This window comes from Cyprinodon tularosa, unplaced genomic scaffold (assembly GCF_016077235.1).
Source record: "Cyprinodon tularosa strain WSP-4 unplaced genomic scaffold, ASM1607723v1 ctg913, whole genome shotgun sequence".
NCBI classification, from domain to species: Eukaryota; Metazoa; Chordata; class Actinopteri; order Cyprinodontiformes; family Cyprinodontidae; genus Cyprinodon; species Cyprinodon tularosa.
Window position 1 is genome coordinate 188,383 of NW_024039689.1, and position 26,688 is coordinate 215,070.

At 48.1% G+C, this 26,688-nt stretch overlaps 1 protein-coding gene across 1 annotated transcript; it reads right to left on the reverse strand.

Annotated features, from left to right (window-relative positions):
• Positions 1 to 2,171: 2,171 nt before the first annotated feature.
• htra1b (HtrA serine peptidase 1b) lies at positions 2,172 to 25,805 on the reverse strand. Its single transcript, XM_038274421.1, has 10 exons — positions 25,261 to 25,805; positions 19,747 to 19,846; positions 19,551 to 19,665; positions 19,158 to 19,247; positions 7,113 to 7,307; positions 6,915 to 6,947; positions 5,080 to 5,194; positions 4,835 to 4,892; positions 3,051 to 3,146; positions 2,172 to 2,760 (listed from the first exon to the last, which is right to left on the reverse strand). Exons 1-10 carry the CDS (start codon positions 25,706 to 25,708, stop codon positions 2,592 to 2,594), a joined length of 1,419 nt encoding a protein of 472 aa, XP_038130349.1. The 5' UTR covers positions 25,709 to 25,805; the 3' UTR covers positions 2,172 to 2,591.
• Positions 25,806 to 26,688: the final 883 nt, after the last annotated feature.

A 26,688-nucleotide genomic window follows, 5' to 3' on the forward strand; every position in this document is an offset into this window, starting at 1 on the left:
GAAGATGTAACTTATTTTAATGACACACTGTAATGTTTTGCAAACTGTAAATGACTGTAAGCTAAACTGATTTTTCACCTCTGAAGTTAACCTGTACTGATGTAAATAATGAATAAAATGAGTTTAATACAAATGAAGCTGCGTCTTCAGGAAGGTTTTTATCTCTGATGAAGCAGCAAACGGATCTGAGCTGAAAGAGCAGAAAGCAGAATGAAACGCTCAAAGGAATTCACATTATTTAACCTTAAAAAACACTAAAAGTTGGTTTGTTTGTTTTTTACATTTATTTCATTTTTCACCAGAAATGGATGTGAAAGCAGATCTTTTTTTCTTACAGTTTTTTTGGATTTTTTTATCACTTCAAGTCAATTAAAAAAAGACAAACCTAATTTCGGATTTTTTCCAGATGTGAGACAGGAAATAAGAACTTCCTAAAAAGTTAAAAATCAATCCACTGGACTTTGTTTCCAAGTCTGAAGACGTTTCTCTTCCATCCAGGAAGATTTTTAATCCAAAATGTCAGAAATAGCGTTTAGTTCCAGGTTTTATCCAGCAGCCCAACAAAGCCTGGTTTTGGTTTAGAAAACATGCAAATAGAAACGGATGAACGGGACGACCGTGGAGCTGATCTTCAACCCATCAGCTTCACTCTGGGCAGCGACCCGCCCACTTCCTGCTGGAGGTCCTGGCAGGAAGGAACCAGCAGAACTACGTCATCCTCAAAAAGTCCCTGATCCAGACCCTGTCTGGTCTTTGGCGGCTCCTAGAATCCAGTCCATGAAGGATCCGAACAAAAACTGGTACCAGAGGGCAGCGCTGATGGAGCCCAGTATGGACTAGAACAGGTCAATGAGGACCAGACTCCTGCTCCACTTCTACAGGGACCCCCCCACACACACACAGGGCGCCACAGGTGGAGGGGTCAGAGTTCAGAAAGTCTCTGTTCTTCAGGATGTCGTGGTTCCAGCCAGGGGCCAGAGTAACATCTTATTTACCTGCTCAATCCAAGGCTAAATATACTTAATTTAAGAATTTCTAGATCGTTTTTGCAGTGAAAGGCTGGAGAAGCAACGTTAAAAAAAGAAAAGACAGAACTGCACCCCCGTCCGTCTGCTAGTGACAGAGAAACATCCGCAGCCTTCCATTTTGCTGCTCATCCAAGAAGCTGCTTCAGTTCTTCCCACCGTTTGAACTGAAGCAGCCTCTTGGATGAGAGCCATCTTTAGAAAACTTCACGTCCAGTTAACCGAACCGTTCAAGGTTGATCAGGACCTGGAAGACTGAGAATCTTCATGGATGTGCATTGGTGGCAGGAAGCGTCCTGCTCCTTCCTAACTACCCGCACTATTCAGTTAGAACCGATTCTGGTTCCTCCACCGCGGCTCGAGAGTCTTGGGCGGCGTCCGTCCGTCCGCCCTAACCCCCAAATCCCTCCATCACTATAGAGCGGGGACTGTAGTTAACTTTATAGTGAACTTCTTTGTTCTTTCATCCCCCAAAGAAATCCCATGCTGCTTTGTGAAGAAAGCTCCTGCAAAGCATTCTGGGATATATCTACTCACCTAGTGACCATGGATGATCACTGCTTTTCAAGGTGCATTGTGGGACATTGAGTCCACTGCATCCACTAGACCAGGGGTCACCAACGCGGTGCCCTCAAGGACCACATGGGGGGCCCTCAGAGTCTTCTAAATAAAGAACAACCCACCAGTGGGCTAAGTTTGAAATTTTATTTTATTCTGTTGCTCTTCTTTTTAATAATTTATATAGATTTCAAAATGTCAATGTCTAAATAAACTTAGAAATTAACAGAAACAATTAAAATATGTTGATAATGTGCAAAGTTTAGGCTAACGCTAACCCTTGCAGCTCATGGGTCAGTAATGGTCGCCCTTCCTACGTCTCGGTACCCTTGATGTGGCCCTCAGCCTTTGACCATTTGTGCCACATCATATCTCTTCCCCAGGGAAACATGGTCTTTATTTATTTTCACTTCTTCAAACCAAAATGTTTCCTCTAATTCATTTTGCAGGATTGATGCGTCGAGCTAATGGTCCGTTTTCTGTTCCTCGGCTGAATGAAGGGATTAAAGCGACATCAATAAAACATGGATTCCTTTCCTGGCTTTCTGCATCCACCATCTTTAGCTGTGAATCAGAACGACACAAATGTTTTTCTCAAAAATAATTTTATTCCCTCTTTTTGACAACATTGTCATCAAACACAAAGTCAAAAAACACTTTAAGAAAAAGATTCCCTCCTGAAGGGGAACGTGCTGTACATGAAGAACTACGGTGACCTGCAGTAACCTCTCTGGGCAGGATGTTAGTAGGTTATAAAGATGATTGATGATGGAGAGTAATTGCAGAGTAGAGAAGAGCCAAGATGGCAGGGAAGGAAGGGGCCCCTCAGAGCGGGGGGCTCTAGAGAGCAGGGGACGTTCCTGGGTGCAGCCTGGCACTCAGGCAACCTCCGACTGATGCCCGAGGAAATCAAGACTTCCTGATTGGTCGAGAAGCTCCGAAGGCCAGCCCACCATTGGTTGACTGCTTCAGCTCTGATGCTTATTGGCTGCTGCGTCAGGTAAGAGGTCAAGGGTCAATTTCCTCGGGGACAATGGTGAGGATGACATCCTCGTTGCCCCGCCTCACCACCGTTTTCAGCTTGTCGTCCCGCTTTATGGCGTTGCTGACGTCGCTCGCCGAGGCGACGGGCTCTCCGTTGATGCTGATGATGACGTCTCTCTCCTTCAGGCCGGCTCTGTCACAGAGAGATCCCATTGGTTAGAAACAAACAGCTCTCTGCTTCACCCTGATTGACTCAAAGCATAGCCAATCAGGAGGAAGCCACTATTCTATTGGACAATGGTTAACGCCATAAGACCAGCAGCACAGAAACAGAAAAACTGAAGGTTTGAGCCAAGAACGGATTCAGGTCTGCTGTTAATCCCCCTTAATGCTGCTTTCAGACAGAGAGGAATTTAGAAAGTCTATTTTCTTTCAAAATCTCCGGCTGTGCATCTCAGAATCAGTTCAAACATTTAGACTCACGCCTCAGCTGGAGTTCTGCTGATGACCTCGATGACGTACGCCCCTGAAGCGACGTCTGGGAAGTCTGAATGCCTCTCCTTCAGCTCCTTCGCCAGCCTGGTGGGGAAAAAACCCACAAAACGTCACCCTGAGTGGGATCATCCACAGTCAGTCTGTCCTGATCGGAGATAAATGTATCGCTAGATGTTAAAGTCGTAGGGAAGCGGCCGTTCCAATCGTTGCATTTCCAAATTCTCCCAGTGGTGCCCGACTTTACAGGTGAATAAAGTGAATGTGATTGGTCGATTACCAAGGGGGCGGGATTGTTGTGGCGGAATGTTGGCAAGCAAGTTTGGTTGTGGCTGGTTTCTCTGAAGCATCTTGCTAAGCAGTTAGCATCTTAGTGCTAGCAGGTTCCCAATGGGAAATTCCATTGGGACCAAGTAGCACTAAATTGGTGACTTAGAAACGACGCTGTCAAGGAACGCTATGGACAGCGGAAACATGCAAGAGGAGGAGAGTTTAGTGTCGGAGGTCGTGGATGAGTCTCCTCCGTCATCCATTTTTTATTTAGAGGAGGAAAGCGGGGACGAAGATGTTGTGGAAGAGGACGCCAGGGCGGCAGAAGCTTGGTTTGGTGTAGAAGGCTTCCAGCCGTACATGTTTGAGCCCTTGCCTCGCAACGCTGCCAGTTCTGTTAGCTCTACGCCTGCCGAAGACACAGACGTCCATCCCCGTGAACAGAATGATTTGACATTTAAATATGATTTCCCTACGACTTTAAACACGCCTCCTTATCTCTCATTGACCAGCGGGTTTTTTTTGCCTCCTGCTGTATGCACGGCCAAAAGCTGGAGAGGGGTGTGGCTGCAGACCTGCACCATGAGGTCTCCTGCCAAGTTGATTCAGAGCCTTTCTAAAATAAAAGCTAGCATTGATAAACTGCCTGTGAAGCTAGCAAGTGTTGTTATGCTGAATAATAGATATGTGCTACATAGAAATAAGTCTCTGTATTTAGATCGCTGGATGGAAAAGGGCATTTGGTCTAGAACAGCGGTCCCCAACCACCGGGCCGCGGACCGGTACCGGTCCGTCGGTCATTTGGTACCGGGCCGCACAAGCGGGATTTTCTGTGGTTACAGCGACCAAAACAAAGCTACGGAGCAGACTGGACATCAGGAGCGCACTTCGTGTGTCATTGTCTCCGATTAACAAGCTCAGGGCTCTCACTAATTCAACATAATGGTGAGTTTATTTTAATGCTGTTCGTATTTGATTTTATGCCAGTCGTATCACTTTATTTGATCGTATCTAAAGGCCGGTCCGTGAAAATATTGTCTAACATATAACCGGTCCGTGGCGCTAAAAAGGTTGGGGACCGCTGGTCTAAAGGACATTTTTTATATGACAATGAAGGTTAGCTGTCCTATGAGGATTTTTGCTCACTGTATAATTTAAACTGCTCCTATGCTCAGATTAACACGGTTATAAACCCTAATCTGGCAGCAAACACATGCCGCGTGCTATTCCCTAAACTTCCGGTCCCGACAGTGCAGGTCTGCAGCCAGAGTCTCATGAAAAACTGGGTCTGTAGATATTTGACCCACTCTGTGTCTCATGCAGTCAATGCTGTGGCATTCAGCACTCTGAAACCTTGATGTCTAATTCTGGCCATTTCTCCAACTCTCACTCCGTCTCCATCACTGACCGGCTGCAGTTCAGAACCAGCAGCAGGTATTTAAAGCTCAACAGAAACATTTTCAGTCTGATATCAGCCATGATGCCGGTCTGGATCACAAACTTACGACGGAGTGAGGCTCATCATTCTGACGCCGATGTATTTCTTCTTGGGGAAGGTTTTCCCTGAGGGACACAAACACAGCATCATTAGCATCCTTCAAAGGGAAATACTTAAACCAGCAAAGCTGATGTGACAAACTGGATGAAAACGTCTCACTGTAGACTTTAATCCCTGCAGGATCAGGACTGATGGAGGCTCCCATCAGTCCTGATCCCTCTGTCCACCAGTGCTGAGCGGGGTGAAGCTAACCTTTAGCCTGCCGGTCATGGGACTCTGCCAGGAACTGCTGGATCTTGTCTGATGGGATGGCGAAGGAGATTCCTGCCGTGACCTTCAGAGTGTTGATGCCGATAACCTCTCCATCCTGCAGGGGAAACACACACAGCTCAGCAGCCTGCAGCTGATTGGCTGCCAAGGGTTTCCAGAACCCCAGGAGGACGTAGAGGGGCAGTTTCCGTTGTCATAGATGAAAAACGACTGATGTACGGAGAAGTCAAACGCCATCGACGCCACATTTTTCTGCAAATTCTAAATTTCCAGGGGGCGGTAAGACAGGCGGGGGGGGGGGGGAAGCACAGGGCCGCAGGTGTCCAGGCTACCGTCACCGGATCGGGTTCGGTCGCTCCGTCCTCCGCTGGCTCCCTCCCCCGTCTGCCGGGGTTCTCTGACCAGCCCCGGAGCTGACGGCTCGGTTCTGCTGCACTGCAGGCGACCAAAATCCCGGACGATTTTGAAATCCCCCCCTGACATTTTTTTTAGGCGTGAAAAGTAGAACATGTCCAGGAAAAAGAGGACGTCTGGTCCCCCTACCATATCATCAATCTGATGTTTCAGTGAGTGAGTGCTTGTTGCTATGATGCGTCTTTGCTCAGCAGCTTGGCTCGTTGTAAACCAACCAATCAGAGCACAGCTCATCTAAATATTCATGATCAAACCATAAAAGGAAGAAAAGCTGTGGTTTCATTCTAGGGCTTTTAACCAGGCTGCATTAGGGCTCATAGAACAGCTAATATGCCATTTCAGTCAGAATTCTGACTTCTTTCTCATATTAAACTGAAATAAAACTTAAAAATCATTTAACTTTTTTTTTTCAGTGGCCCTAATCCTCTTCCGTAGTCTTGGGATGATCACTCATCCAATATTTAACTGCTAACTTTCTAGACGTTTGCTACGCTAGCCAAAATGTTTTTTGGCTAGCGTAGCAGCAGCAGGAATGTTATACCTGCCGCGATCCTCATCGTTAGTTAAAACCACAGGGAGAGTTAATTTTAATTCTTAGCAGTGCCGGCCGCACTCCGCTGCACAACCACTAATTAACCAACTAATTAACTTCTGCACCTTTATTTCCTCAAATAAACTGCTGGCTCCTCTTTTTAGACTATAAACAGATTAACACAACATTGAAAACTCTGTAGTTTTCTCTGTTCTCTACTGCAAACTGGAATTAAAGGCGCCATTTCTACCAAAGGTCTGGACAGACTGGCGACCTGTCTAGGGCACTAACAACCATCGGCTAACAACCATCGGCTAACAACCATCGGCTAACAACCATCGGCTAACAACCATCGGCTAACAACCATCGGCTAACAACCATCAGCTAACAACCATCAGCTAACAACCATCAACTAACAACCATCAACTAACAACCATCGGCTAACAACCATCGGCTAACAACCATCGGCTAACAACCATCGGCTAACAACCATCGGCTAACAACCATCGGCTAACAACCATCGGCTAACAACCATCAGCTAACAACCATCAGCTAACAATCATTAGTTAATAATGGAATGCCTTAGAAAGCTGGAGAATGGTCTAGTCAAAGTCCACACCTGATCCTAATACTCTGAGGCTGACGTTGAATCCAGAGACATTAGGTTGGTAGGATGGTAGCATGGAAACACGGTAACCATGGCGATATCAGGGTTTATGACTTTAACCAGGACTGTCTGTTCAGGCGGAGGGATTCCAGATGGAGCCTCAGGAAAGATCACCGTGTTTCCTGACGTGTTCCCAGTCCCACCATGTCTGGAATCATTGCAGAAATAGAATCTATAGAGAAACATTCACAGGATGAAACTTACCAGATTGACCAGCGGTCCTCCTGAGTTCCCATACTGCAAGAAAGGGAAGCAGATGGTGGAGAAGCCTTATTATTTCTACCCAGGTTTATATTCAGAATGTTCTAACTTCCTGCTTTCATCAGAACAGATTCATCTAATCTCAGTCTGTGTGGCTGAAGCAGCAGAGATCTGGATCTCCAACCTCCAATGATGACTCACATTAATGATGGCGTCTGTCTGGATGTAGTCCATGTCTGAGTTTCGGAGGCCCAGCTCCTTCCCTCCTCTCTGGGTGGTGCTGACGATCCCAGTGGTGACGGTGTTCTGCAGGGAGAACGGGCTGCCGATGGCGACCACAAACTCTCCAGGACGCAGGTCTGCGGAGCGGCCCAGGAGCAGCACAGGCAGCTTGGTCTGCAGCAGCACAGGGGGAACCAGAAAATACGGTTCAGGAAGAAGAACGAGTCCAAAGGAGGAAAATCAGAGAGAGGACAGTCTGCATTGGTTGTGTAATGTTTTAAAATAACTGGATCCTGAGAAGCTAGATTATCTTAAAAAGCTTAACTTCATTATCTTCCATCTTGGTGTGAGGAAATGTCGGATCATCAGCAAACTGATTCCTGCAGCTCATTCTAAGTAGTTACATCTCCAGTTATATTTTTCATTTAGTAGCATCTTTAGATTAGCAGCTTTGTGTGCACATTCTGGTGCTTTGCTATGTGGAGGAAGAGGAGAGTAAAGGAAGGGCTCCCCCTAGTGGCCTAAAAGCTTGTTTTTCTTCCTGCCATGTGGGAAACAGACACAACTGAATCAGCTCATCCGATGGCCACGCCTCCAACCACCACAGCTGCTGATATGAGGGCAGGAGCTCAGGGTGCAGGATTCTCAGAAGGAGCTGCAGGGGAGGCTGGAGGATCCTCAAGGTGACTTCAGGACAGCGGCTCAACGGTGACCTGCCACGGGTCAGAGGTGACCTGCCACGGGTCAGAGGTGACCTGCCACGGGTCAGAGGTGACCTGTTGCTGCGGGTCAGAGGTGACCTGCCACGGCTCAGAGGTGACCTGCCGCCGCGGCTCAGAGGTGACCTGCCGCCGCGGCTCAGAGGTGACCTGCCACGGGTCAGAGGTGACCTGCCACGGGTCAGAGGTGACCTGCCACGGGTCAGAGGTGACCTGCCGCTGCGGGTCAGAGGTGACCTGCCACGGCTCAGAGGTGACCTGCCGCCGCGGCTCAGAGGTGACCTGCCACGGGTCAGAGGTGACCTGCCGCTGCGGGTCAGAGGTGACCTGCCACGGCTCAGAGGTGACCTGCCGCCGCGGCTCAGAGGTGACCTGCCACGGCTCAGAGGTGACCTGCCGCCGCGGCTCAGAGGTGACCTGCCGCCACGGGTCAGAGGTGACCTGCCACGGGTCAGAGGTGACCTGCCACGGGTCAGAGGTGACCTGCCGCTGCGGGTCAGAGGTGACCTGCCACGGCTCAGAGGTGACCTGCCGCCGCGGCTCAGAGGTGACCTGCCGCCGCGGCTCAGAGGTGACCTGCCGCCACGGGTCAGAGGTGACCTGCCGCCGCGTGTCAGAGGTGACCTGCCGCCGCGGCTCAGAGGTGACCTGCCGCCGCGGCTCAGAGGTGACCTGCCGCCACGGGTCAGAGGTGACCTGCCGCCGCGTGTCAGAGGTGACCTGCCGCCGCGGCTCAGAGGTGACCTGCCGCCGCGTGTCAGAGGTGACCTGCCGCCGCGGCTCAGAGGTGACCTGCCGCCGCGGCTCAGAGGTGACCTGCCGCCGCGGCTCAGAGGTGACCTGCCGCCACGGGTCAGAGGTGACCTGCCGCCGCGGCTCAGAGGTGACCTGCCGCCGCGGCTCAGAGGTGACCTGCCGCCGCATGTCAGAGGTGACCTGCCGCCGCGGCTCAGAGGTGACCTGCCGCCACGGCTCAGAGGTGACCTGCCGCCGCGGCTCAGAGGTGACCTGCCGCCGCGTGTCAGAGGTGACCTGCCGCCGCGGCTCAGAGGTGACCTGCCGCCGCGGCTCAGAGGTGACCTGCCGCCGCGGCTCGGCTCAGAGGTGACCTGCCACGGGTCAGAGGTGACCTGCCACGGGTCAGAGGTGACCTACCGCCGCGGCTCAGAGGTGACCTGCCGCCGCGGCTCAGAGGTGACCTGCCGCCGCGGCTCAGAGGTGACCTGTAGCTCCTCACTCTCCTCTGATCTCTATCTGACCAGATGAGGGAAGGCTTTATCGGTCAGCTCTGAAAACAGGCCATAAAAACACAAAGAGCCAAAATCAGCTAGTTGAGAGGCTGGCGTCATGGTTTTGGGAGGGGGTCATCATCAGGGAGGGGTCCTCCTCCTCCACCCTGACTGCTCTTCCAGGTCTGTTCCAGCTTAGCTTCAGAGGAGAAGCTGGCAGGAAATGGATCACCTGCAGGATTTCCCCTAAAACTAGATAGAAGTTTTAACTGACTTTGTTTCCTAGTTCCTGTAAGAGAAAGTGTTATGGTTTGATTCCCTGACAGAAAGCCCATGAGCCCATAAAGAATCCACCGGATTGGATGTTTGCAGCTGGTTTAGGGAAGAAGTGGGAGATCTCAGGAATATGGTCAATGTTTGGGGAATCTGCCGTCACTCCGCCTTCCTGCTTCATCTGGTGCTGCTGTGTCACCAGTTACCCATTACAGCATCAGGGAGAGGCTTTCTGGGAAGCAGGACAGGCCGCTTTGATGGAAGGTCAGGCTGAGGTTCAGCAGCAGATCCTGGTTGGTGGCTGCAGCTCAGCCTTCCTCCATAACATCAGCATTTATTCCCCTCAGAGTGTCTGAAAGCCGTGCAGAGAACCTGGGGGACGTTTAGACCCCAGAAGCCCTTAGAATAAACAAAACCTCCCATCATCCATCCAACCTCCAGCAGCAGCTCACAAGATAAACAATTCTGGATACTTTTCTTCCATTTTAGTTTATACTGATGTTTTTATTCATCTAAACATAATTTCTCCAACATCTGCTTAATGAACCCAAACAGAGCTGATCTCACTGGGAAAAATGCTAATATTAATACATAGTTTTTTCTTATATGTGCATTTTCTCTTAAATTGAGGAGGTTAGTGAGACACTTTGCTAATAAAAACTAAAAAAATAACTGCATTGTCTAATTTCAAGTGCATATTATCTAATTATCTTATTTTCAGAGTAAAAATACTGATGCCATGGCAGGTTGTCTTATTTGCTGCTCAAATTAAGGCTAAATAAACTTATTGCTTATTTCTAGAAACTTTTTGCAGTCTGGGCTTTATAGCCGCAGCCATCTTGGAGTTTGGATCTGGGTTTCCTGAATTAGTTTGTCTGATTTCAAACTTTTTTTGCAATGTTTCTAACATAAGAGTTCATCCTTCCAAATGAGTTCTATTAGCATAATAATTATAATTTGGGTGTTTGTTGGAGCATTGAGCTGCACTCTACAGCTTGACTCATGATATTTTCCTATGGTTACAGATATGTCAGTTATGCCCTGTTAGACATGCTGCTGCAGATTCATCCAGGTCAGAGTCTTTCCAAAAAATGTAAAAAAACAAACAATCCACTGAACTTTGTTTCCAAGTTTGAAGACACCATCCCATGTGTTGCTGGAGTCTCTGAAAAATGCAGGAGGATTTTCTCCAAACACTAAATCCCAGAACATTTTAAACCAAACAGAGACTAGTTCATCCTAATCTGAGCAGAGTGTCTGCAGCTCAATGCAGGGAGGAACGCTCTGATCTTTATATTGGAGAAACTAGACAACCTCTCCACAGACGCATGGCCCAATACAGAAGAGCGCCCTCCTCTGGACAAGACTCTGCGCTACATCTACACCTGATGGACAAAGGACATTCTTTGGAGGACCAGAATGTTCACATTCTGGACAAAGAAGACATGTGGTTTGAGAGGGACGTGATTACAGGAGAACAGAAGACCTCACCTCTTCAGCCAGACCAACTATTCCTTCTAACGACCCCCCTTTCAGAGACATAGACAGGTATGGGGCATTGCAGGCTAACAAAGAAGCCAAACGACCCCCATTCCAAAGGGGGGGACCCGTTCATCCGTTTCTATTTGCATGTTTTCTAAACTAAAACCAGGCTTTGTTGGGCTGCTGGATAAAACCTGGAACTAAACGCTATTTCTGACATTTGGAATTGAAAAAATCTTCCTGGATGGAAGAGAAACGTCTTCAAACTTGGAAACAAAGTCCAGAGGATTGATTTGAACTTTTCTGGAATGCACGGTTAGCTTTATATATTTAGAAATATCCCTTTAGTTTTCATTTCTGCTCCACCTGTGGGAAAGCCTCCAGGTGATCAGAGTTTCTCTCCGCTGCAGAGCTGCAGCCTCCAGCTCCACTTCCTGTGTCTCTGACCCATTTAGTCCATGTGACACCTGGAGAACCTTCAGCTGCAGACTCTGGAGGCCGGCCAGCCTCCTCTGCCGTCCTACTGACCCATTCTGGGTGCAGATGTGACGGGAAGCAGAAAAGCTAAGATAGAAAACATCTGTGATGAAGACGTTAGCATCAGCTGCTCTCCTCCAAGCATAACAAGCGCCTGTTTGTCTCCATGTGCGTGCAGTCAGCCTGGCTGCTGCTCACTCATTGCCGCCCATTTCCTCTGTTAAATAACAAGCCTTCAGGCCGGTTACTCAACACACAGACTGACCCACTTTCTGGAGTTTAATAAGAAGGTTGAGGTGAGGATGAGGGCATCTAGAGGTGTTCCTGCTCTCCTCTCTCAGCCTCAGTCTTGGTCAAATAATAGAAATGCTGACAAACAGGCTGCAGGAAGAGTCACTGAGATGCAACAGCGGCTGAGCGGACAGGAAGGAGAGGAACAGATGCTGCAAACGCTCAGCAGATGATGGTGTTTCCAGAGAAGCTCAAACACTGACAGGGGGAGGAGCAGGCTGGCTGGGTGGGTGGGTGGGTGGGAAGGTGTGTTTGAATCCTGCGGTCTGAATGAGTTACGACTTGTGATAAAACTAATTAAATGTCGAGCCTGAAGCTGAGAAAAAGGGGATTTTATTGCAGCTGGATTTTCAGATTTTTAGCTCTGTTGCTTCTCGCTTTGCTCTCTACATAACTTTCTATCGTCCTCGTTAACAAATGCATGTTTTATAATTCACCGTCCATCACGCATAAAGATGGTGTCTGAAACTCTGGATGATCATCTTCTGCAGAAAGCAGGATAAACTAGACGCTGCTGCTGCGACATACTGGAAAAAGGATCTAGAAATAAGTAAAAATGTCTTAAATTAAGTGTATTTACCCTTAATTTGAGAAGGTAAATGAGACAGTTTACCAATGAAATGCGTATTTTACTGTTAAAATAAGATAATTCGATAATATGACCTTAAAATAAAACAATGTAATTGTGTTTAATTTAAATATAAATTGCTTTGTTTCATTGGCAGAGACTCATTTACCTCCTCAATCCAAGAACAAATGCACTTATTTTAATAAATGACTTTTTCCCAGTTGATTTTAACCCATTAAGAAACAATTCGATTGAACCATTATCCATAAAAACCTCATTCTTCATTATCATCTTATATATTTAGGACAGGATGACAGGAAGATGTGACTGAGCAGAGATGATAGGAGAACTTTGGACTGAATAACTTTAAAGCAGAAAACTTCTGTTAAATGCTGAGAAAAACACGTTTCTTCTCTTTTTATTTCCAGATTTATGATCCTCCATCATCATCTCAGGAAAACGTCTCCAAATATTAAGGTTGAATAAAAATAAAACAATATTGCTGCTGATCCCAGAGACCTGGAGGAAAGCAGGATCTTCTTTACTGAAACAGGAGGTGGGATTCAAAATCACTGCTGTCCATCTTTCACTCAGCCTCCAGTCTGTGGAGTTAAATGATGTTTGGAAGAAGCTTGTTCTGCTTCCTAACCTCCATTTATCCTGCAAACAGGTTCAGTTCTGGTCCAGGATCGGTCCTTCATTAGACCTGAACGAAGCGACCCAGCAGTTCTCCTCCCGGCCTGCAGAGGGGGCCTCACCAGGAGGGCAGGAGCCAGACACCAAACAGAAGAGAACCCAAAGAAGCATTTCTTCTCTCATTCTGACTCGTTCCTTTTTTATTTCATAGCTATAGAAACTGTTCAAGCTGATTTCCAAGCAGATCAATCATCTTGACCCCAACTTCACAGACGCAGGTTTTAATGATCATCATCTCTAACAGAGTCACTAAACTTTCATCTGATAATCACTAAAGGAGAATCAATAAAACCGAGTCTGATCTTCTGACCAGACTCGGTTTTATTGACCTGATTGGAAGATAAAGATTTGTGCAGAAAGTTGAATCCATCATTCATCCATCAATCCTCCATCAAGCCTCCATCATTCATCCACCAATCCTCCATCAAGCCTCCATCATTCATCCATCAAGCCTCCATCAAGCCTCCATCAAGCCTCCATCAAGCCTCCATCCAGCCTCCATCCAGCCTCCATCCAGCCTCCATCCAGCCTCCATCCAGCCTCCATCCAGCCGTTCGCTGGGAGCAGCTCCTCCTCCTGGAACCTGTTTGAAGTCGCGCTGTGGCTAAATCTGCTGTTGTTACTGGGTCAGACCAGCTGAACAGCCTCGCTGTTGGATAGACTGGTTTTAACCCATGTATCCCAGTTTGTAAACCACGAGTCAGTCCCAACAGTTCACAGCACTGAAAGCTCAGGATGAAACATTACAGCAAATAAAGATAGAAATAAAAATATTTTTTGTCAAAATCTTTCATCTTTAGTTTCCATCGTCCTTATTTTTCTGCTCTGCATTTATCTGTGATTTTTGCGGCTCTTGTCTCAGACTTAGAACCCTGCGGTGGTCCTCAGACTTCCTGTGAGGAGCTGACTGCCAGGCTGGACTTCTTCACATCACTCATCTTTAATCCTACATCCAGGCCTGTTGGAGCCAATCCGATCAGTTTCCACACGCGCCATGGAACATGATTGCGACGGGATGGAGGTGGAATATACGCCCACAGGGCTTCTCTGAAAGGATACAGATTAAGCAAGTCTGCACGCGCTTCAGAGGGAGATGCTGCAGATGCCAGAAGTGAGCAAAGCTGGAAACTCAAACCAACATTGTTCCAGTGAACTAAACTTCTTTACCTGCGGATAAATAAAACGCTGTATGTGAGACACTTCTCAGCCAAGTGGAGGTTTTCAGTTCGTCCACCTTTCCTGCACTAAACAGGCGTCCCACATGTAGAACATTAAACCTCCGGATCTTCTCTCACTTTAACTTCTTATCAAACTCTTTAAAATGATGCAGTCACACATTTCCCAGAGTTTGCTTCTATCCAGAAAGGAAACAAACTGAACCCACGGTGGGCATGAATGGCAGGAGATCAAACTTCTTTAATCAGCTTAAAGCCTCTCTGTCCTCCTGAGCGTGCAGCTACACGTCTACCTGCCTCACCTGCTTTTAGCGCTGCACAGCTGCAATTACTGGAAGCTGTGTGACACTGAGCTGCAGGACGTTCTCAGTTCTCGGGGATTAAAGGGAACCCTGCTGCTAACGTGACCTTAGAGCAAAAGGCAGCACCATTCCTCTCATCACAGCCGACATGCAGGTTGTTAAAAGCAGAAGTTAAAACTGCCCAAGGACTAAAAGTTGCAGATCTGCTGCAGCAGCAACGTAAACCTCAACCTCTGACAATGTTCAGTTATGCTTTATTGGAGAGACCAAAATAAGCACAGAGGAGCTGAAAGCAAAGGAAGAAGGTTCCATAAAACCTGTTTCTCATAAGTCCAGGTTAGAAGTTCTGCAGGAGCCTGTTGGCATTCATTTGATTTCAGCAACCAAACATCTGAAACAATCCAGACTGGAAAAAAACTAATTCTACTGAATATGAAATCATATTTTACACAGAAATCAATCTCCTGCTTCCAGCATTTCATCTCTATGCAGAGCAGCGGATGACAGAAATGCAGGAAAACAACCAGGTGAGACCCATAAGGTAGAGGAGGCAGCGAAGAGAAGAACAATTCTGCTCACCAAACCAGAACCGGTTCCTTCTGTAACATCTGGATTCCTGGCAGGTTTCAAAAACCAGAAAAAGAGCAAACGACGCTCAACGCAGATTAACCGCAGTTTTTATGTGAGTTACAGGCATCGTAATCTACCGATTCTGATTTAATGGATTATAATCTGAAGCCAATCATTCTTCCTGTGAGGTTTGGAAACAGGACACTTAAAATGAACTGAAACTGATTTATGATTTGAAGCTGAGTTCATATTCTGCAGTGGAGGATGTTGTTTTTCTAGATGGATCATTTCAATCAGTGGTCCTCCTAAGTGTCAATCATTCTGGTGATATGTTTACGTAAGGCCGTCCTACGCGCTCGTCCCCATTTTCACTGAGCGCTGCTTAGTCTGACATAGTGGAAAAATTCATTTAAATCATCTTCTGAAAAGTAAACCTGTATGAACGATGCAAGCAGCAACTTTTAAACAGAGCGTGCACGAGGAGAAATGGGCTCGTGCACGCTCTTGCACGTGTTTAACAGGCGTTCCTTCTCGGGAGCGGGTACAGGGTTGTGCATGTGCATTTTTTTTTTACTGGAGAGGGCAGGTCTTTTAAAAAACTTGTGAAAATCCTCCCCTGTAGCTTTAATCCTTAGAAACCTGCAGACTCTGGATTGAAGCTGGAGGCAAACAGGAGGAAAGGGGAGGAGCTAAAGGTCTGCATGATACGCTCAGGTCCAGAGGAGACGTCTCCACTCATGGTATGATGACGTCTTTGTTTTGTAAAAGAATAAATCATGAATGCAGTCTCTAAAGTGGCCCCTAACCCACTATGAGCTGCAAATAAAAAGGAATTCTAGATGATGAGAGATTGTTGCAGGCGACACGTTTCCATCTCTTCTTAGATCCTCTGTTTGGCCTCATCCAGACCGTCTGGAAATGTTTTCTTCAGGTTTCTCTAACCGACGTTCTACAGACGCACAATTCAGACGTTTTCAGGCTTTAAATAGTCCTGAAGTTGGACTGATTCTGACACACCAGCTCAGAGTTGCATAATACGCTGCGTCTGCTTTCATAAGCCCAGCTGGACTTCATTTGCTTTGATTTACTGCTCCTCGAAAAAATGGAGTAAACTGTCCAGCCTGAAACCCTGCAAATCAGGAAATATGACATCTCTCTGACGTCTGACCGATAAACCAGAGAACAAACTCTGACGGACAGAAAGGAACCAAATTATCTATCAGATTATGTCTTTACTGTTTAGATTCTGCATGTAAAGCTGTTAAGGTGTGTGTGGACCAAAACAATCCACAGGCCCACGGCTCCATGCTCCGCCTCTTTGGTGACTCATCGAGTTTTTTCCTGAGGCGCCTCGCCTGTGAAATCCCACCGGGTAGAAATTAAAGCCAGACGTTCGTCTCTTTACCAAAACCGCAAGAATAAATACCTGAATTAATCACATTGTTTCATAAAATAGAAGCAGGGCGAGAAATATGGGAGACGTAGAAAGTTAGAAAACAAGAACCTGGGCTACAGAACAGCGGGGAAATAAACCTGATGGGCATGTTCATGTGAAATTATACAAATGGGACAGAAAACTTATTATTAACCTCCAAACTTTACCGGCTGTATCTTTCATATTTAGATTCCTCTCACTGTAAATATCAGTGTAGGAGGAAAGATTGACCGATTGACTTTATTGATCTCAGTGGAGAAGTTTACTGGTTATGTCAGATCAAACAGACCAAGCAAAGTTCTAACAGGAGAAAACTTCCTGCTGCTTGTTTCAGTCTCTACCAGCAGATCCGTACCTGGGAGTAAAATCCGGAAATACTTTTGGAACAAACAATAAAAGGTAGCCGTGCAGATCGAGGACGGTTCAGTCTGCAGGGTTCGCCGTGCAGATCGAGGACGGTTCAGTCTGCAGGGTTCGCCGTGCAGATCGAGGACGGTTCAGTCTGCAGGGTTCGCCGTGCAGATCGAGGACGGTTCAGTCTGCAGGGTTCGCCGTGCAGATCGAGGACGGTTCAGTCTGCAGGGTTCGCCGTGCAGATCGAGGACGGTTCAGTCTGCAGGGTTCGCCGTGCAGATCGAGGACGGTTCAGTCTGCAGGGTTCGCCGTGCAGATCGAGGACGGTTCTGTCTGCAGGGTTCGCCGTGCAGATCGAGGACGGTTCAGTCTGCAGGGTTCGCCGTGCAGATCGAGGACGGTTCTGTCTGCAGGGTTCGCCGTGCAGATCGAGGACGGTTCTGTCTGCAGGGTTCGCCGTGCAGATCGAGGACGGTTCTGTCTGCAGGGTTCGCCGTGCAGATCGAGGACGGTTCAGTCTGCAGGGTTCGCGGTGCAGATCGAGGACGGTTCAGTCTGCAGGGTTCGCCGTGCAGATCGAGGACGGTTCTGTCTGCAGGGTTCGCCGTGCAGATCGAGGACGGTTCAGTCTGCAGGGTTCGCCGTGCAGATCGAGGACGGTTCAGTCTGCAGGGTTCGCCGTGCAGATCGAGGACGGTTCAGTCTGCAGGGTTCGCCGTGCAGATCGAGGACGGTTCAGTCTGCAGGGTTCGCCGTGCAGATCGAGGACGGTTCAGTCTGCAGGGTTCGCCGTGCAGATCGAGGACGGTTCAGTCTGCAGGGTTCGCCGTGCAGATCGAGGACGGTTCAGTCTGCAGGGTTCGCCGTGCAGATCGAGGACGGTTCTGTCTGCAGGGTTCGCCGTGCAGATCGAGGACGGTTCTGTCTGCAGGGTTCGCCGTGCAGATCGAGGACGGTTCTGTCTGCAGGGTTCGCCGTGCAGATCGAGGACGGTTCTGTCTGCAGGGTTCGCCGTGCAGATCGAGGACGGTTCTGTCTGCAGGGTTCGCCGTGCAGATCGAGGACGGTTCTGTCTGCAGGGTTCGCCGTGCAGATCGAGGACGGTTCAGTCTGCAGGGTTCGCCGTGCAGATCGAGGACGGTTCAGTCTGCAGGGTTCGCCGTGCAGATCGAGGACGGTTCAGTCTGCAGGGTTCGCCGTGCAGATCGAGGACGGTTCTGTCTGCAGGGTTCGCCGTGCAGATCGAGGACGGTTCAGTCTGCAGGGTTCGCCGTGCAGATCGAGGACGGTTCAGTCTGCAGGGTTCGCCGTGCAGATCGAGGACGGTTCAGTCTGCAGGGTTCGCCGTGCAGATCGAGGACGGTTCTGTCTGCAGGGTTCGCCGTGCAGATCGAGGACGGTTCAGTCTGCAGGGTTCGCCGTGCAGATCGAGGACGGTTCAGTCTGCAGGGTTCGCCGTGCAGATCGAGGACGGTTCAGTCTGCAGGGTTCGCCGTGCAGATCGAGGACGGTTCAGTCTGCAGGGTTCGCCGTGCAGATCGAGGACGGTTCAGTCTGCAGGGTTCGCCGTGCAGATCGAGGACGGTTCTGTCTGCAGGGTTCGCCGTGCAGATCGAGGACGGTTCAGTCTGCAGGGTTCGCCGTGCAGATCGAGGACGGTTCAGTCTGCAGGGTTCGCCGTGCAGATCGAGGACGGTTCTGTCTGCAGGGTTCGCCGTGCAGATCGAGGACGGTTCTGTCTGCAGGGTTCGCCGTGCAGATCGAGGACGGTTCTGTCTGCAGGGTTCGCCGTGCAGATCGAGGACGGTTCAGTCTGCAGGGTTCGCCGTGCAGATCGAGGACGGTTCAGTCTGCAGGGTTCGCCGTGCAGATCGAGGACGGTTCTGTCTGCAGGGTTCGCCGTGCAGATCGAGGACGGTTCAGTCTGCAGGGTTCGCCGTGCAGATCGAGGACGGTTCAGTCTGCAGGGTTCGCCGTGCAGATCGAGGACGGTTCTGTCTGCAGGGTTCGCCGTGCAGATCGAGGACGGTTCTGTCTGCAGGGTTCGCCGTGCAGATCGAGGACGGTTCTGTCTGCAGGGTTCGCCGTGCAGATCGAGGACGGTTCTGTCTGCAGGGTTCGCCGTGCAGATCGAGGACGGTTCTGTCTGTTCAGGCTGGAGGAACTACAGACCCTCTTGTTTGGGATCCAAAACCAGTTGGAGACCAAAAGCAGGTCTGAGCTCAGGAAGACACTAAGGAAATCAGGGTCTTACTTTTTATCCTGCATTTCAGCTGCAGAGGTAGGTAATGAGGGCCATTACGAGACCATCTATCAGCGGCATCAGGGGCCCATTATTCCACCTGCTGACTATTGGGGCCCCTGATATGCTGCAGACCTAGAGTTCATCAACTAGAAGAATTACAGAAGATATCAGACCGACAGGAAGACTGACCTTATTAGGTCTTACTCACCGGTACGTCGATCTTAATGAGAGCAATGTCTGCCTTCTCATCAATATCTTTGATCTTAGCGTCATATGTGGCACCGCTCTTTAGCTCCACCTGCAGGAGAATGAAAGAAACTGCTGTTAATTACACACGGATGGATGGATGGATGGACGGATGGATGGATGATGGATGGATGGATGGATGGATGGATGGATGGATGAATGGATGGATGGACGGACGGATGGATGGAGGGACGGACGGACGGACGGACGGACGGATGGATGGAGGGACGGATGGAGGGACGGATGGATGATGGATGGATGATGGACGGATGACTGATGGATGGATGGTGATGAAGTCTCCATCATCTGTCATTCTGCCTTCAGATGTCGTTTCATTTCCAGGATCTTTGCCTACCTTCACCCTGTGCTTGTTGGCGACCACGTGTGCGTTGGTGACGATCAGTCCGTCCTCAGAGACAACAAAGCCAGAGCCGCTGGCCACGGCGACCTCCCTCTTAGAGAACATCATCCTGAGGAGAAAATGGTCAGAAAGGGTCAACATCCTGACAGGATCATTCATTGGGACGTTTCAAACCTTTTTTCTCTCTTACTTGCGGAAGAGTTCAATGTGAACAACAGCAGGAGCGATTTTCTCCACCACGTCAGCGATAAAGTTGTATTTGTAGCGAAGACTGTCGGGGTTCTGCTGAGCTGAAAGAGAACAGGATCAGTTAGCGGCCTCATGGCGTTGGGTTTGGCTTCAGACGAGGACCACAGAGGAAGCTGTGATAGATGTGCTGCTGGGTTGCCAGGTTGGAAGTATAAACAAGAGTTATCGTAGATTCAGATGGCTGCACATGGACCCAAACAGGAGACCAAACATGGGACGAGTGAGCAGCTGTGGTTCATGAAGCGAAGCTGATGTGTTTCTGCTTCTCCCTCAGAGCTTCAGGAGGTAATCAGTAACATGTCCAACACTGGAGCAGGTCTGTTCTCCTCTCACTCATCTTTGTTCCTGACCTAAAACATCTGGAAGTGATCTCTTTTCTTTCACTGATGTTAAGACTTTCCTTTCCAATTAGATCCAGTCAGACATTTCTGTGCTGCAAACATTCCCCCTGAGCAGGCTGATGTAGCTACGCTAACGCTAGCTACGCTAACGCTGACCTTTAGACTCAGATGAGATGTTCTGATGGCTGTTGGCTGAAAGAAAGACTAAGGGACATTCCAGCTGCTTCCAGATCTCATTACAGGAAATCCCTCCTTTCTGTTGTCATGGCAACCACCACGCCTCATTTCAGTGCTGTTTAGGCGCTGCTGGGACCTTTAGCTGCCCCAAGCAGCTCCTCAATGACTTCAGGTTTCCTTTTCTGCTTCCTGGTCTGCAGCGGCACTTTGGGCTCAAACAGGAAATGGATTCAAGCTAAAGGTCAGATCCATCATCTGGACTCCACCCTCCTGCGATCTGTGGTCAATCAGCTCCGAGTCGCTGATCCAAACACTTCCTGCTGCAGTCAGATCAGTTCTGGAAAACATCCAGGTTTGTATTCAGGAGAGAATATGCAAAGAGATCAAGTGCGGTCAGGTGCAGTAAGGTGTGTGAAACGGCCTCCGCATTTCTAACTGGTTCAACTGAAGGATCTGAGTCCAGCTGATCCAGCTGGAATAAACAGTTGATAAACAAACTGAAGAGATGCAGTCAGAAAACAGCCTGTTCAGGATGGTGACTGTGACTCCATCCTGGAGAGAAATATCAGCTGTGCTGCTGCCATCAACACCTTTGTTTCTAGATGTTGGAGCTTGGCCTGTTTTCCAGTGTAGTCCTGTTTCTCTGACTGTGACTAACTGGATGTGCTCTCTTCATCCTCTGACATGGGAGCTGGCTCGGAGCTCGTCTGCCTGGCTGTGTGTTTCCTGGACGGGGCCGCCTGTGGAGCTGGTTGACAGTTGCCTTTTGTATCTATGCTTCTTTTTCTATGTCTGCTTCTGTCTCCTTGAACCCCAGTGGGCCTCAGCAGATGGCCGCTCACACTGAGCCTGGTTCTGCTGGAGGTTTCTTCCTGTTCAAAGGGAGTTTTTCCTCTCCACTGTCGCTACAAGCATGCTTAGTGTGAGGGATTGCTGAAGAGTCAATGAGTCGATGCAATCAGCTGGTTTTCCCTAGATAGAAAACTTTGAATCAATCTGACTGGATGATCTGGTGAACTGGAAAGTGACCTGAGATGACATGATGGGAATTGGAGCTATAGAAATAAACTGAATAGAACTGAACTGAATTCAGCAACCTGTTTGGCAGCCTGAGCAGCTGCAGCGTGTTGGGAGATGAGGAGCTTTGAGCTTTTCTAGGATCTAAGAAGGAATCAAAAACTCCACTTTCCCATTAAACTCATTTCCTGCAGATCTTCTGGTATAGAATCCGTTTGGCTCCTAAATGAGGAGAGTCTATGAAAAAAAATTTTTTTTTAATTTGTCCCTTAATCCAAACAGCTCTGCACACGGAGAAGGACTGAGGAAACATCCTGATGTCCAGATCTAGGATAAATAGAATCTGACCTGCATCTGTCTCTGTTTATGGAGTTACAGCAGATTTCTGTCTGTGACCTTAAAGCAAAGATCAGCAGTGAAACATGGAGAAGCAGAGGATGCCTTGGCTGACTTTGACCATGTCTGACTCAGAGAATCTGTCTGCCTCAGCATGTCGGTGTGTTTGCAGCTGCAGCGTCTCTGGGATGTGTGAGTCTTGCATGACTTGCAGCTCTGGAAGCCACACAGGGGCGGCTACCAGCCACAGCTCACGGCATCCACACATTATGACCCTGTTAAGATAACATGGAGGGCGTGAGCGTGGAGCTGGAAAACGGCCCGCTGTAGAGTTAGCTGCAGAGCCAGGCGCCGCTCCGGGGAGGGGGCGGCGGGGGGACCAGGAACAAAGAACTGGTGTTTGGGAAGCCCCCCCCCCCTTAGGTCACATTTAGGATGAACTAGAGCCGTGCTGCAACTTCTGGATTTTTACATCTGATATATTTATGAAAACATCGACTAATTAATGATGATGAAAACTGCCGACTACGGATGGAGGATGAACTGAGCTCCTGATCGTCTTTCTGCTGCTCTAATCGATACGTTTATATAAACTGCAGACGTAACTCATCTGCTGTTTGCAGAAGAGGTTGCATAATGAGGCAAACATGTGCATAGATGCTGCAAACCAGGAGACAACGGTTTGTGTTTCTAGGATTTGTATATCTATCAGCGGCTAAACTTTCTGAAGGACTGGTGTGGACTTTGGCTCTCATGGGACACATTTCTAAATTTGATTTTGCTGCTTTTGAAGGAAGATAATCCCTGATGGAGCTGAAAGGGAAAACATCCAATCAATCAATCCACATTTTTCTGGATGAATGAAAGTGAAATTCTGTCCATACTAGGGAGGCATGAGATTTTGCTGTTGGCATTGGAATCGGCTGCAACTTATCCGCTTATTTTTATACATTAATGTCAAACTGTCAGGGTTTGGTTGAGGTTTTGAGGACTCAAATGCAGAGGCGACGAGGCAGAGTTGAGTTCTTGGAGATTTAATTAAAAAACTGAGGCAGAAATTCCAAAAACTAAAGTACTAAATACAAGGAACCAAAAAACACTAAACTTCATGGGAAAAACTCACCTGGAGAGGCTGGAAAAGACGAGGAACCAGCACTGAGGAACTGGACAGGGAGAGTTTATATGGGAGACCGAACAAAGACTGGACTAATGAGCTGATTGGGAGCAGGTGTGAACAGAGGAGGCTAGAAGGAGCTAGGAGGAAAGGAGACCACAAGAGGGCAGCAGAGGGCAGCCTAGAAAAACCTAAGAACTCAAATAGATCCAGAAAACACCACAAAATAGGAATTAAACCAGTGGCGGCCGGCCCATAGGGGGCGCTGGGGCACCGCCCTCCCTGATAAGAAGAGAGAAACGTAAAATATATTTTTAGAAATTAACTCATAAATGTCAGTTTTACTCTCTAGACTGTGTAACTATAAGCAAAACAAATTATATAAACTACATTTCCCTATCTACTGTCATTAATTTGTGGATTTCCACAGACAGACTCCTACCGTCTCTGTTCTGGGGGCGCTGATCAGACTGACCCACATTTGCAGAGAATCTGTCAATCATGTACTATTGCTAGGTGAATTTAATGGCCAATCAGCGTCTCGGAACTTTATGGTCTTGGGGCGCTGAAAATACTGCGCTTTAACAGGCTTCTGAACCCAAGCTCAGGTGCAGACAGTTAGAGGGAAGATGGCGAATGTAACGAGCGAGATGCAGCTTCCACCAAATTCGGTGAGATCCTTATTTATCTACCCGTTTGCCAGAAGAACATCCCTGTTGTAGGATATGAACATTTCATGTCATGGTTATTGTGACTGTGACGAATCCACCTCGTCGCTTAAAACAACCTCTCTAACTTTGCGCGCCACACACACATTCCTGTTATACTGTGTTTGTGAGGACCAATACACTCGCGCTGAGACCAGTAGCTCCATGAACTTAAAACACACAAGCTGTCCTGGTTACCTGCTGGCGTATTGAGGGTGCACACTTAATATTTCAGTGGGGTTAGCCGTGTGTGTGTGTATGTGTGGGTGTGTGGGGGGTGTGGGTGTGTGTGTGTGTGGGGGGGGGGGTGTGGGTGTGTACGTGTTTATGCGGGGACTTGTCATCTTCAGTCTGGCTGCGTCTTTGCTGGGTTCAAACCCAGTTTGGTGTAATTGAATAAGTCAATGAATCTGTGTAAAAGAATTAAGTTGTAAAAATTATTTGTTTTTGTACATCAATTGTTTGTGGAGGTAATATATGGACAAAACTGATTAATGAGAAGAAATCAGAAATAAGAGAGCCTGAGGTGAGGGGCTTAAACTATTTAATGAGGGCTGTGGGAAGAAAAGCGGCCATTTTTGTTTTCTGTTTCTTTGTTCCATTGCTGGTAACTGGAGGGAGGCTGAGGCCCAGAGGATCTTGTATATGTTTAGTTTCTTTTGCACCCTGTTTTGAGTTTTTGAGCTCAATAAATCACCAACACCGGTAACCCGACTGAGCCTGGATTCTTGGAGGCCAAAGAACCCCGTCACAGTGACCCAAATCATCACTGTTACTGTTATTATATAGTAAATTAAATCATTACTGTTAAATTGTATGTATTGTCCAATTGTTTATTTGAATTCTTATTCCGGGTTAGTTGGAGACATACACTAGGCTATATCAGCCCCACCAAAAATATTTTTCACCAGCCGCCACTGAATTAAACCAATAAAACTAGAAAACAAAAACAGGGATCAAAGTGAAAACTCAAAAGAAAACTAAAACAGAACCAAGACCGTGACACAATCTGCCCATAAATATAAATATCAGTGTATTTTAGTCTGTTCCCAACAATAGGAAAGAATTCAATAAATAGATGTTCGAGCTCAATTTATGGAAAATATAAAACCTATTGCAAGCGTTTGTGTCGAGTAACTGTTGGTCTATCAGCCCCCACCCTCAGAGCCCCCCCCCCCCCCAACCCTCTTTCATCACTAAGTTACTCCCTTGGTATCTGAGCAGGGATGACCATTAAACCCAGAAATGATCAGGAGAGAATGGAGAAGGTTGATCAGGATGTTCTCCTGCCAACAGGCTGCAGCTGCTCTGACTGGATGTTTTCAGGCTTAGATGAAGCTCCAGCTGAGATGACCTGAAGTTTGTTTTGTTTTTTTCAGGAACCTGTCAGACTTTGCCCACACAGACACCGCAGCTCCTCATAGCTCAGCTGTTTCTACTTTATCTGGTTTGAACCAGCTGCTGATTCAGCAATAAACCAAAGCTGGACATAAACAGTCCAACAGGTTCAAGTTCTGCATCAAACAGACTAGATTCAGGAACAGTTCTAATCGTTTCTTATTCCCACAGTAAAGATAAAAATCATCTTTAAATCAGAAAAAGTGAAGAGGAAGAAAGTTGGAGATGATTCTTCTGTTTCTAATGTTATTTGTGGAACTTTTCTCCCTGTTTTCAGACTCTTTCCTTTATTCCTTCCTCCTAACTTTCCTGTCCTCCTAAAGACGCACCCTGACCATCCTCCCGCACCCACCGCCTCCTCTCACCCTTCCCGCAGGCTCCTCTCTGGATGAAGATGATGGGCGGCTGCTGCAGCTTCATGGCCCGGTTGCTGACGCGCCTCAGCTCGCAGATGTTCCGGTAGGACACCCCGTCGCTGCCGCACACCGGCTCGGAGCTGCTGCACGCGCACACGCCGGCTTTGCCCCTCCGCCTCACGGTGGCGGACGCCCCCACGCCGTCGGTCACCAAGCACTCCATCCCCTCTGCGCAGTCCGGGTCCCCGGCGCCGCCGCACGGCTCGCCCTCCCCGGAGGCGCACACCGGGCAGCAGCCGCAGCGGTCCAGCACGTCCCCGGCCAGGCAGTCTGCGGGGATCTGCGGGCACTGAGACCTGTCGCAGCTCTCCGGACAGTCGATGGCGAAGCGTTTGGCGATGCGCGCCTCGGCCAGCAGGAGCTGCGCCATTACGCACAGGAGAACCAGGAGCTGCATGGCGGGAGGCTCCAGCAGAAGAGAGGAGAACCCAGAGGAGGAGAAGAAGGCTGCAGAGGATGATTGGAGGAGCTCAGAGGAGCATCAATGGAGAGACAGACAGCCACACACTCCCATTTATAAAGGATGCAGAATCAAAGCTGGGAGTGATTGGTGGAGAGAAGTGACGTCAGTCATTAGGAGGGGCTGTAAACAGCAAAGAGAAGGCCTCCTTCAGTCTCCTCTGTCTTCCAGGAAGCACAGCTGGACGCTCTTCTCTTCACTGCCTGGTTCTATTTATCCACCAAAGTTTCTTCATAAAGTCTGAAGAGAAAAAGTCCTGCTAGATAAACTGAACATTCAAGCTTTAATCTCACAGGTGAAGGAATGTGTGACGCTTTCAATGCAAAACAAGTTTATTTCTACAGAACAATTCAGTGTAAGGAAAAATAAAAGCAAATAAAGATAAAACACAATAAAGCAGGAAGTAAAGAAAATCAAACAGGTGGACGATAACCTTAAACTAATAATACCTTAGTTAGTAGGCAGATTTACCATCAGGCAATACTAGGCAGCTGCCTGGGGCCCCAAGCTCCTGGGGGCCCCAATAAAACTCTGCTTATATTTATGGTTAATACAACTATCCCTTATTTGTTCACATTAATGATGTTTTTGATAAAATCCTAAAATGCCATCAGAACGCTGATGATATTAAATGTCTCTCAGCCCCGAAGATCTACGTCTCAGAGGTAGATCGACTGAAAATAGATCTGTTATGGATTGAAGTGCTGATCTAATCAGTCATTTCTAGACTAACACAAGGATTTTAAAGTCTATTCTCTGAGCTACAGGAAGCCAGAAGAAGGACTTCAGAACCGGGCTGATGTGATCTACTTTCTATAGTTCTAGTGAGGACGCAGGCAGCAGCGTCTGGATCAGCTGTCTGATCTACTTTCTATAGTTCTAGTGAGGACGCAGGCAGCAGCGTCTGGATCAGCTGT

Bases quoted from the DNA above. Each gene is read 5' to 3' on its own strand.
- htra1b (XM_038274421.1), bottom strand. From the start codon at position 25,708: ATGCAGCTCCTGGTTCTCCTGTGCGTAATGGCGCAGCTCCTGCTGGCC. The intron at 7,308-19,157 runs GTGAGTAAGACC...GTGCTGCTGCAG, and splicing joins TCATTAAGATCGACGTACCG to ACCAAGCTGCCTGTGCTGCT. The intron at 4,893-5,079 runs GTTAGCTTCACC...TGTGTCCCTCAG, and splicing joins CCATGACCGGCAGGCTAAAG to GGAAAACCTTCCCCAAGAAG.